The following is a 12,881-nucleotide window of genomic DNA, read 5'->3' as shown; positions in this document are numbered from 1 at the left end:
AAACGACTAAATGACTCATCTTAAGTGAAAGTATGATAGAGGGATTAAATTGGTGCTGACTACCTCTCTGAGCAACCTTTAAATCCAAGGTATTTCTAATTTACTACTTTTCTTTGTCTATTGTTCCAACAGGTCCACTCCCACTAACTGGAATATTGCTGAAATGTATTCTTTGTTCGTAAAATTGTTTTATTTTCACATACTATTCTTGTCCAGAGAAATAGGTATTTGCAAGACTTTGTGTATTACAAAATTTTTAAAATATACTGTATGTTCACTTTGCAGTAAAATTACAAGTTGTTTATTATTGTTCTTACAGAAATCAAAGGATAATGCATATCATGGATTCGCATTAAACTGAAAATATTGCCATGTGTTCATAAGGAATCCAAAATGTTGATCTTCAGTGACTAAAAACGCATTTCAATTGACGAAAAATGGGAGTCATCGAGTTATAAGCAAAATCGCATTCTAATGAATTGTGATTTAACGGGTTTCAGCTGTATTACTAAAGACAAGAATGGTTTTACATTAATCTTCTTTTCTAGTGAGATTCCTAAATAAAAGAATGTGCAAATACTTAGTGGGGGGGAAAGGCAATGAAAGAGAAAGAAATCCTTTACATCTAGTTGCACGTTTAAGAATATTTTAAAGAAAGACAACTTACTATTCTGTTTGCCATAAACAAATCAGCTTATGCTTTTTAAAGAAAGATGACATGTTTATTTTATTTGCTATGAATATATCACATTTCACCACTCCATATTTAAAGAGGGATATATACTGAAATACCAAGATGAAAACTGATAAGTGAAAATACACAACTGTTAATTCTAGATTAATTTACCTTGTATAAAAGTAATATACTGAAAACAGACAAACATCCAGTGTGGAAAGCATGGATAACATATAAAAAAAAATTAACGGTAGGGCTTAGTATCTTGTTAAAAATGTACTGAACTTCAAATTAATCAGATATATACAGATCCACTATGGCAAAGATGGAAATTGGGTGAGAACAAATTTTGCCTTTTCTCAATTAAGAACTTACCAATGATCTTGCATATTAAACAAAAGAGATGGTATAATCTTTTCCATGTGGGTCTCATCCCATATATTGACCTGCAAGTCATCACTTACAGTTTTTCTAACCACACCTTGAATTCCTTTCAGTCCAGCCACTCGTAACCTAGAGTATGAAAAACATTTGTTACTTAGATTCAAGTAACAACATAAGCCATTTTTATTATTTTAATAAGGTTCACTAAATGGTATTACCTGTCTCTAGTGTCCGAATCATTGTGATTGTTGTGACACAGAGAAGAAAACTTAGACACAAAAAAGTCATATCGTCGATGGTATGAGGGTGTATCTTCTTCAATGTTGGCAAATTTAACAAACTAGTTGAGAAATAACAACAATTACTAGAAAACCTAAAAATACTCACAATGTATTATTATTTTTTTATTTAAAGGAAAAAATAATAATTTTGGATTTAACATTAAGTCAATAAAATTTTTACAGGTTCTCAGAATGAGGAAGAGCAAGAAAGACAAGATTTATATATATAGTATATAATGAAAAAATGTACCATGTTACAAAAAGACGTAAACACATTTTAGAAAATAAAATTAATTACAAACCTCAGAAATTATTATTATTATTATTATTAATAGCTGTGTACATAAGCAATAGTTTGTGGCATATGGTAAACTAATGCAGAGGTTCAAATCTATAGAACATTACTTTGTAAAATAATTAGAAGAGTTTACCTCAATATAGTATGTAGAACACTTCCGCATGATACTCTTCAGAAATTAAAACGAAAAACTTACATTAGAGTAACAAATAATTAAAAACCAATTTAACACAATTAAAATCAACTTAACACAATTAAAAATCAATTTAACGCAATTAAAAATTTTAAAAAGAATCTAATGAAAATATTCAAAATGATTTTCCTTCCTGAAGCTGACAACGCTTTTCGACCATTTGTCATGATCACAGGAATGAAAATTACAGAATAGGGTTGAACATGAACCTTAAATAGTGATTATTTGTCCTCGCGCATGCGCGTAAAGGTCCACGCATCGGAGATCAAATATGGCCGATGAACATTAAGAGAATTCTCGTGTAATTTAATTTCTACGGTTTCTGCAATTAATAGTTGCGTATAATTACGTTGGACATTAAGTATTTTGGCCTCGTTAAATAAAAAAGTATGTTTTTCGTTAATGGCATGAAAGGCTAATTCTGAGGCTGCTGAACGAGAAGCAAGAACTGAGGCTTCATGTAGATTTAAACGAATATTCAGAGAAAAACACTTCGAACCTTGGTAAGACGAGTCGTAATTACCGCAAGAAATGTTGTATACCAGGTCATTAATTTGTGTTGCGAACGTGGAAAGAACCGAGGGATTGTTCAGTATAGTGTGTAATTTCCGTATTGACCTGGCCACAATTTTAAATTCGGTATCTTTAAAGAATCTGTTAAGCTGTTTGTGCCATCAACATATGGGACAGAAATAAAGTATTTTTTGATATTACTATTGTTGGTTGGTGTAGTATTTTGTATCCTATCTTTAGCCTATACCCTAATTCGGTTTATTGCAGCAAGGGGATAACTCCTGTTTAAGAACCTGCTAGTTAATATTTGTATTTCTGAGTCCAAAGCAGATTCCATTGGTGAATATTTATAGGCATTTAGAAATTTATTAAAGATAATCAATCTTTTGTAGGTGAACGGCTGATAGCTATTATAACGTAGAAGCATACCGGTGTTTGTAGGTTTTCGATAGATGCTAAATTGGATTTTATTCGAGTCCCGAGTAAGTGTGAAATTTAGAAAGTTTAATGACTTTTTATCCGCATCCTCCCTTTCCAATGTAAATTTGAGTCTAGAATGAATATTATTAAACGAATGTAAAATGTTTTGGATAGTACTACTATCTGTAATAACTAGAACATCCATCTAAATACCTCCCATAGTATGTGATATGGGGTCGAAAAGGTGTCAAATGCATATGCTCAATCGTTGAGAGATAGATCTCTGACATTAAGCCACTCAGGCTCAAACCCATTGGCAATCAAAAAATTTGTTTCTACACCTTGTCTCGAAAGGTGATATAGTTGGCCTCAACTAACAGTTTAATTAAGTGAAAAATTTCCTTAATAGGTAGCTTCGTATAATTAATCGGTATCGAGTTATTATTTAACATATACCAAATAATATCTAATGTGTATTCAAAGTTTACATTCGTATATAACGAGGCAACATCTAGTGAGAATAAATTGTCATTGTTGCCAAGTCTACAGTCTTTAAGATTATATAAAGATGTATCATAGTTCTTAATCCCAAATTGTATTACCTGTCTAAAGGGCTTTATAATGCTATATACACGTGTGGCTAAGGATGAAAATGCTGAGTTCCTGTAGGAAACAATAGGTCGAATGAGAAATAGTCTTGTGTAATTTTACCTGACCGAAAAGTGCAGGAATATTGTATGTTCCGGCCTTCAATTCCTTTAACTGAGCCATAGTAATGTATTCGTTTTTTCGATATGTGGTTAACGTTTTATTGTATTGATTGACCAAATTGGTAAACAGTGCAGGGTCTACTTCAAAATAAGTGGAGGTATCTGAAACAACTGAATCTAACTTATTAATTTAATCAGGTTTATCTAGTATTACCACTGTATCTCCTTTATCTGCCCTCTGTATAATAAGGTCCTTATTTTCCCAAAGTTCTCGTAAAGCTGAACTGTCGTGTATTCAATTTAGGAAGTTGCATTTCTTTAATGTTATTCACTACTTGATCAACTTGTTGAATAAATAAATCTTTGTGTGGAACATTACGAAGTCCAAATTCAATATCAATTACGCATTGATTTTTAGGTAGTTTTCGAGGTGGTAAATTATAATTTATCCTTTGGATAAAAGTAAAATCTGGTCCTGCGATAGCATACACGAGGAAAGATTTGTAACCTGTTGATATGTCGGTTTGTTGAATACTGGATGAGGGGGTGTTCGTGAACTAGCTTAACATATTCTGTGGTAGTACGTTGTGTGTCTGTAGGGGGGGTGTCGTATGTGCTTGGTCGCAAGCCCGCGACAATGTGTTAGAATTCGATGGAACGTATCTTGACCTTTCCGATAATGTTTGCAATTTATTAATATGTCTGTTTTTTTATTTCTGAGGCCTGTGCTTCCCGTCGCAAATCTATGGAGGTCTTCAATACAGACTAATCGTTCAGATGTAGACAATTTTTTAATTTATCGCGAAGCTTCCTAACCTTTCCCAGGTTAGGAAGCTTCGTTTTTGTTTATTCGAATATCGAGATTTTAAGGCAAGCTTAACGATATTACGCGATGCGGCCAATGTTAGTTGTTTTATGCCCAAAATTTTTTGATTTAAATTAACCCTGGCAAACTTCGGAACGGTGTTGTTTTGAAGACAATATTTTAGAAAAGAAATATGGTAACTTTGGGCCGAGTATCTTAGTGTTGATTTAATGTAATTTTGCACCAAGCGGTTCAAAAAATCCCCCATAATTGTGTGTATCGATAGGTTACACCTGGAGAGGCAGGAAGTGAATGAAATAGTCAATAAGAATTTAAAAAATGAATTAGATAGTATGAATCAGAGCTGTAATGCTCAATACATTCTATGTATTGAGTTTATGCATTTGACACCTTTTCGACCCCGTATCACATACTATGGGAGGTATTTAGACGATGTTCTAGTTATTACTGATAGTGGTACTATACAAGACATTTTACATTCGTTTAATAATATTCATTCTAGACTCAAATTTACTTTGGAAAGGTAGGATGTGGATACAGTCATTAAACTTTCTAAATTTCACGCTTACTCGGGACTCAAATAAAATCCAATTTAGCATCTATCGAAAACCTACAAACACTGGTATGTTGTTGTTGTTTTTTGGTTTTTAGGAGCATTAGCAACTAAGGCCATATTGCTCCGGGATATGCGGTGGTCATTCCCTGACCTTTCCGCATCCTCCGTATTTGGTGGTGACGGGCTCGAACCCCAGTCTAATCAAGAAGCGTGTGCTACGCACTGCTGCTCCTTCCCACCTGGCAACGGAAGCCCCTAACACTGGTATGCTTCTACATTATAACAGCTATCACCCGTTCACCTACAAAAGATAGATTATCTTTAATCAATTTCTAAATGCCTATAAATATTCAATGATGGAATCTGCTTTGGGCTCAAAAATACAAATATTAACTAGCAGGTTCTTGAACAGGGGTTATCCCCTTGCTACAATAAACCGAATTAGGGTACAGGCTAAGGATAGGATACAAAATACTACACCAACCAACAATAGTAATATCAAAAAATACTTTATTTCTATCCCATATGTTGAACAGTGGCACAAACAGCTTAACAGATTCTTTATAGATACCAAATTTAAAATTGTGGCCAGGCCAATAGGGAAATTACACACTATACTGAACAATCGCTCAGTCCTTTCTGCATTCGCAACACAAATTAATGATTTGGTATACAACATTTCTTGCGGTGATTGCGATTTGTCTTACCAAGGTTCGAAGTGTTTTTCTCTGATTATTCGTTTAAATCAACATGAAGCCTCGGTTCATGCTTCTCGTTTAGCAGTGTCAGAATTATCCTTTCATGCCATTAACGAAAAACACTTTTTTATTTAACGAGACAGAGAGGCCAAAATACTCAACATCCAACGTAATTATATGCAACTATTAATTGCAGAAACCGTAGAAATTAAATTACACGAGAATTCTCTTAATGTTCATCGGCCATATTTGATCTCTGATGCGTGGACCTTTACGTGCATGCGCGAAGACAAATAATCACTATTTAAGGTTCACATTCAACCCTATTGAGTAATTTTCATTCCTGTGATCACGACAAATGGTCGAAAAGCGTTGTCAGCTTCAGGAAGGAAAATCATTTTGAATATTTTCGTTAGATTCTTTTTAAAATTTTTAATTGCGTTAAATTGATTTTTAGTTGTGTTTAATCGTGTTAAGTTGATTTTAGTTGTGTTAAATCGGTTTTTAATTATTTGTTACTCTAATGTAAGTTTTTCATTTTAATTTCTGGAGAGTATCATACAGAAGTGTTCTACGTACTATATTGAGTACTACGTACTATACTGCCAATAAAGGTGGTTCTAAGAGTGAATTGGGTAACTCCAGTTGATAGTCTGATTTGGGTGGTAGAGGAAATCATGGAGGTATGATCGAAAGTGCAATAGAGAATCAATTAGACAGAAATGGAATTCTGAAGAATAACACTACATAGTTTTGTAAAAGGAAAATCATATTTAACCAACCTGGTTTACCATGTTGACAGAGTTGCTTATGAGCTGGATGTGGAAATAATTTCAACATTGTTTATTTGAATTTTAGCAAAGTGTTTGACTTAGTCCCTCTAGAGAGGTTATTATGTAAGCTGGAACATGCTGACATCATGGGTAAGATACTAAGATGGATAACTGTATGGCTGCAGGGCAAGAGGCAGAAGATTGTGATTAATGGTTGTTCTTCAGATTAGAAGTGGTACCTTCCAAGGAGCAGTTCTAGGACAACCTTTATTTTTGATTTTTATAAATGAAATTGATGGAAGGATAGAGGGCATGACTAACATTTGCAGATGATGTGAAGATTGGGAAATTGGTTAATGATCAGTGCCAAGTGGCAATCATTTAGGATGAATGTGATTGTTGGAATAAATTTCTACCAAAGTAATACTGAAGAAGTGAGTAATCTGAATAAATTTAAATAAGAACTGGATAAATTATTACAAGGAATGAAATAAGTTTCAGCTCATTAATGACGGTTTCACTGTTAATGATCTTGCCCAGGTTGCCAACAAACTGATTGTGCATTTTGTATCTATATTCACACATGAGGAATTCTTTAGGAAGATGCTGGAAGTTTATCAAACTCTAACAGGTAGCTAATGATTTCATAATAACTGAGAGGAAAGTGGAAGAAAAATTGCTGAAGTTAAACATAAAAAAGGTACCTGGAGTGGAAGGAATCTATCCAATTATATTAAGGGAGACAGCAAAGGAAATAAGCATACCCTTAGCCATAATTATGAGAACATCCTTGGATTCAGGAAAGGTCCCAAAGGACTGGAGATGTGCAAGTCACTCCCCAATTCACAAAGGGGGAATAAAAGGGTGACACAAGTAATTATAGTTTAATTTTTGTTCCAGGGAAAACAGTGGAGTCACTGGTGAAAGAAGTAATGCAGGATCATCTAGACAAGGCGACAATTATACTTCAAACATAGCATGGGTTTAAGGAGAAAGCTTGTTTGACTGATTTGATTGGATACTATGATATGGTCACAATGGAACTGGATGCAAAAAATAATTTTGATATCATATTTGGATTTTTGAAAAGATTTTGATACGGTTGCACATAAAAGACTGCTGTACAAATTAAAGCAGTGTGGCATTAAGGGCAAGTTGCTGCTATGGATAAAGGGATGGTTAAGTGGGAGAAGACAGAGTGGTAATCTACAGACACTGCTCTTCATGGACTAATGTTATTAGTGAAGTCTCCCATTTTGTCTTTTCCTAACCTTATGTGGTGTATATGTAAACCACTTGGGAAGGAGATATCATTAGCAGTGCTGGAGCTTACAGAGTGGGATTAGGTATAAATTTCTGGAGTTGGATGTAGTTTGAATCTGTTCTGTTGTGGTTCTGCAAAACTCTCATAATTATCTGCTCCTTGAAGATATTAATCCATTCAGATTTTATGCTGGTGTCCTTGATTTCTACTGACTGTTAAATTGGGAGAGAGACTGTATAAAAAACAATTCCTCAAATTCTCTGCAGTTGTTATATCTGTCCACAAGAATGTATGGGATTCTTCCAGTTTAAAGTGGTTATCTGTGTCAAGGAATGGTTGGCCATTTTGGAACTTTAAAGATACGAATTGAGTGATCTTTTGATATTTTTCCTTTCTTTTCTTCCATGTCTTCAGTATGTCTGGCTGAGAATGAAAAGCTGTTTCAGGTTCCCCTGTTCTGTAAAATAAGTGCCAATATTATATTTCTTGGTGGGTCTTGATAACAACAAATAACTTATATGTAGTATGACTGACATATTGGTGTACTTGGTTTGGTTCTGGTTTGTGTGGGAGAATAGAAGAAAAATGTCTTTTCATATTGGTGATGGTTGGATGCAATCTATGAAATGGATTTCATGGATGTAATATATGAAATGGATATAAAAATCATGCTGTAGAAAAGGGGTTCTTGATTGTGGCAAATTCTTGTTTTAAGTTTGGTCCATGAGAAATTCTGCTTTTGTGCTATGTGAATGATCGGATTTAAAAGTCAATAAGCTATCCACAAATATTAATTTCAAGTTTTAATTTAATATTTTGGTGCTGCTGCTTATACTGGTAAACGGGGCTTCCAAGCCACGGCTCTATATCAATAAAATATCTACAAATCTGAGCCACAGTTTCTGAAGGGTTGGAAAAAAACCGTCTAAAGCAGAAGTCTCAAAAATAGATATAAGATCCCAATGGGGGCAAAGGGTTCCTCCCTATGCTAAGGCCTTTCTTATATAAAATTCATTTAGGAAGGTAAAAGAAGCTTTACCAATGAATAGGTCTATTAAATCTAAAATATCTTGTTTGGTAAGTGGGATAGGATGTCTAATATATATTTTGTCCCCTATTAAGTTGGAATGATAGGTTTATGTTTCTTGGAGTGAAACATTAGTAAACAAGACATCCATATCAAAACCAGGTCTGTTAAAATGTTGGATGTTGAAGAGTCTGGAGAAAAGGGCTTCAGAGTTTCAAGTTTCTGGGGAGCTATAGTGAATATGAGAGAGAGAGAGAGAGAGAGAGAGAGAGAGAGAGAGAGAGAGAGAGAGAGCAACCAAAATGAGCACAAACGATTACATTACACAAGGAAGACATGCCCTGTTCAATTAAATGCCTTTTGCTCAAATATATTTCTTCTAAAACAAAGTTACATTAGCATTAGTAGAGGCATATGATGCAAGAAAGCAAGCTTATGCAGCATCAGCCAAAAAAAAAAAAAAAAAAAAACCCCCTTCCCATATCACCCATCCATTCACTCCAAATGTTTGTCTAGTTCTGCCTTGAATTTATTTAACTTTTACAACAGATGGAAGTTTGTTCCAGCAATCAACCACCTGCTGGCTAAAGGCAAATTTCCGCACATTCACTTTACAACTGTCTCCAATAACTCTTGTACCCTAATGTTACCTACCATTCCTTGTTTGAATCAATTTCAAATTATAAATATACACATGAAATAAAATGTCACCTGCAAAAATGTTGAAATATACTTCATATTGAAGTAGTTGATTCAATTCCCCCATTTTCACTAGTAACAATCCTCTGTACAAGTCTTTGAAGCAAAATGTTAGTAGGATATGCTTCTGTTCAAGAGAAGAAGCATGCCAATCTTGAACTGTAGCCCAGAACCACCTATAACCAGTGGTGAGCTATAGTGGGCTCGCGAGAGCCCATTGTTATTTTTTTTTTAAATTTGTGAGCCCATTGTTGAGACGATCATTTATTTTACAAATGAAATCCTGAATGCAATTATTGAATATCCAGAGCCGAAACTACGGTGGAGCGAGGGGGGCCCATTCCCAGCATTTTAAAATTGCTTCATTTTTGATTTAATTAGTCGGACCTCTGTTTAACGAACTTCTTTATAGCGAATTTTTTTTATTCCCCTTGCTAATTACATTTAAAATAGTTTCTGTTGAACGAAGAAAATTTCCATGTAACGAACACAATAGGAGAGCCAACTTTGTATACATTGTTCTCACCTCTGGCCTTTAGGCAATTTAGTTAATTAGAAAGTACGAATTAAGGGTGAAAAACACAATAGGAGAGCCAACTTTGTATGCATTGTTCTCACCTCTGGCCTTTAGGCAATTTAGTTAATTAGAAAGTGCAAATTAAGGGTGAAAGAGATTACCATTTCCCAATTTTTTTTTTTTTTTTTATGAAAACCCCAAACACGAAAGGTATCAAAACCTATAGTACTTAGTACCGTGCATGGGTTGAAGGAGAAGTATAGGGGAGGGGGTGCCGGAAACTTTGCTCTAGAGACTAAACATGGGTTTCACCACTTCAAGCCTCCAATAAGCAAAGTGGTGGTATTTCACCGGTTGATGAAAGTCATCTACCACCTTAAATTTTAGTGGTGTCCGTAAAACCTATGCAGTCACATACTGAGAAGTCGCGCTAGTCAATATGCTTTCCATAGTCAGTCAGAGGATTAAGAAGATTCCGACATGGATAATAGTCCCTGGTCAACCTATGTTGTGGTTCTCCTTTACTCGGACAAATGGGCATATGTTTTTCGGAGAAGTGAGTGATCCACACCTTCCAGTTAATTTCTCCCGTCTAAGTTTACATGGTCACAATAACTGAATATGCGTGTGATTCCGACATTTTGCGCTGTATTCAAAGAATTAGTGATAGTAGCAATGTATGGGAGGGGGGGGGATTGAGGCAACTGAGATATATAAACTTTACGAAGATGAATTGTTGGCAGATTTTGAAACTTTGTCGAGACTTTCACTGTGTAGAAAATGTTCTAAAATATAATGGCATACAGGCAATAATTAAAAAAAAAAAAAAAAACTATCACCAATCTCCAAAAGACTAGTGCAAATTAAGGATGATTGCTAAAGAACTTGATATGGAAACTATAAAGATCGGTTGTGTGTTCGGGCCACGATGAGCAGCTTTTAGCTTGCGGACGGCAATTGTGGGTTGGAGGAATTCCCGCTTTGTGCAAACATTTTGAATCAGAAGTTAAATGTGATTGCTTGTTTTTTAGGAGCATTAGCAACTAAGGCCATATTGCTTGTGGGATATGCGGTGGTCATTCCTAACTTTTCCGCATCCTCCGTATTTGGCGGTCACAGGCTCGAACCCCCGTCTAATCAAGAAGCGTATGCTACGCACTGCTGCTCCTGCCCGCCTGGCTACGGAGGCGCCACAGAAGTTAAATATTCCGGATTATTAAATTGACCTTTAAATTTGTAATTTCTTAACAATTTAGCAGTAATGATCGACATCCTGCAGGAGCTCTCTTACCTTTCAGAAGCTCACAGAATCACAATGGTAAAAGCATATAAATTAATTATTCGAACTATCTGCTATTGCTAATTTGAAAAATTCTGAAGCTAAAATTGAGAGCATGTTGAAGTGGAAAGAATTTGAAGGAATCAAAATCGAAAGTAAAAAAATTACCTTGTGATAAGTTATATCTTTGAAACCATTGCAATTAGCAGTGCTGAAGCTGAGTGAGCTTTCAGCGTAATGAATAATATAGTGAGCTTTCAGCGTAATGAATAATAATTAAACACATTGCAGATTATGATGACGATACATCTAAATGGAAAACCATCGCTTCAATTTGATTTGGATCATTACGCCAATTCATTCCTATGTAATCATCGCTCAGCTATTGAGCAAATCAGAAGATCGACAACAAATATTAATAAATAAGTAAATTGGCAATTTTTAGAATAAATTTTTCTTGAATATTTGTGAAATATTTTTTTTTTCATGTAATCTGTAATTTTTGTGTCCTTTTTCTAGTGTTTGTTTTTATATTGTGGAATGTTTTGTGATAGTTTTTATGTTATTTGTGATATGGGAAATATTTCATGTTATTTTTTATTCTCAATATTAAAATTTTATCATGAAAAAAATGTATCCATCAGTGGTGTAGGCAGGCAAGGCAATTGCCTCCGGACCCGGCGTCTTTGGCTGTCTCCTGTTTTTGCAATTTTCATTAATTAAGTAGGGGCCTGAACATGCTCTTTGCCTCTGGGCATGAAAAAGGGTAGCTACACTAATGGTATCCATTATATTTCCCTAGTTGTTAAAAAAAAAAGACGAATAAAAAAGTTGCACATGTGTCGAGCACACGCAGTAGATGGTTTATGCGAAACATCCTTCGCGTTTCTTTTAGGTATTTTGATTTGTAAATATCGATTACGAAATAAAAGAGCTTTCTTATTGTAAATATTTTATTGATCATTCACAGATTTTCATAATTTCTGGAAGACAAGATACAATGGATTTATGATAACTAAAGTAAGAGATGTATACTTGCGAGTGCAACGTATCTAAATAGTTCTGTAAAATAGCACCAATTGATGTACCGATCTTGTAGTTGAAGTGACATACACAGCTGTTAGTGGCACCTAACAATGGAATGTAACGAAAATGCGATATGAAAAAAGAAATTGTTGACAACTATTTTTATTGTTGCAATCATACTTACTGCAGTAGTAACTTCAGGAAGCATGATTGCAACGTTATAGTATTCAATAATTCTAAAAAGAATTCCAGACACTGTCATATCCAGTTATCATCATAAGGCGAAGCACGACGACCAGGTTTTTAAGTTTTTTTGTTTTTTTTTATATATAGACCTAGGAACATTTTACACATTCACTTATACACATGGTTAAGGGAGTAGTAAGTCGCATCTGTCCATCCCCCTAAATCCGCCATTGAATCAAGATATCATACCAGTCAAGAAAAATGTGTCATGCGCTCTAATCACACTATTAGTAGTGCGAGCATGCAAAGCGCCTCTAGTGGAAGCCACGGATGACGTCATTTCCATGACCGATCAAATTTACTTGGTCAAAAGTCAGAAAAACTGCGAGCCCATTGTTAAAATATTCACAGCTCACCACTGCCTATAACCCAGTACAAACTCATGATCCTTAATCCATCTCATTTTTAAAACTACTACCAATTACTTTTCAGAGAAGTTATTTCAGCAAGCCATCCATGTGCTATTCTATTAAATTGTTTTTAAAATACAATACC

The 12,881-nt window shown here is 34.7% G+C and overlaps 1 protein-coding gene across 4 annotated transcripts in view; it reads right to left on the bottom strand.

Moving 5' to 3' along the window:
* The window catches only part of stmA (Protein EFR3 homolog stmA), a 227,380-nt gene that overhangs the window by 129,131 nt on the left and 85,368 nt on the right, over window positions 1–12,881 (bottom strand). For all 4 annotated transcript variants that reach the window (XM_090371261.1, XM_090371260.1, XM_090371258.1 and 1 more), the window contains exons 5-6: window positions 1,279–1,400; window positions 1,052–1,189 (exon numbers count right to left, since the gene is read on the bottom strand). In XM_090371261.1, coding sequence (XP_090227387.1) covers window positions 1,052–1,189; window positions 1,279–1,400 — 260 coding nt within the window. The remainder of the gene's footprint in view (window positions 1–1,051; window positions 1,190–1,278; window positions 1,401–12,881) is intronic.

This window comes from Mastigoproctus giganteus, chromosome 4 (genome assembly GCF_048544385.1).
Source record: "Mastigoproctus giganteus isolate SK-2022 chromosome 4, ASM4854438v1, whole genome shotgun sequence".
In the NCBI taxonomy this organism is placed as follows: domain Eukaryota; kingdom Metazoa; phylum Arthropoda; class Arachnida; order Uropygi; family Thelyphonidae; genus Mastigoproctus; species Mastigoproctus giganteus.
Note: the sequence above shows the minus strand (reverse complement) of the source record. Positions and strands in the feature narration are given on the sequence as shown.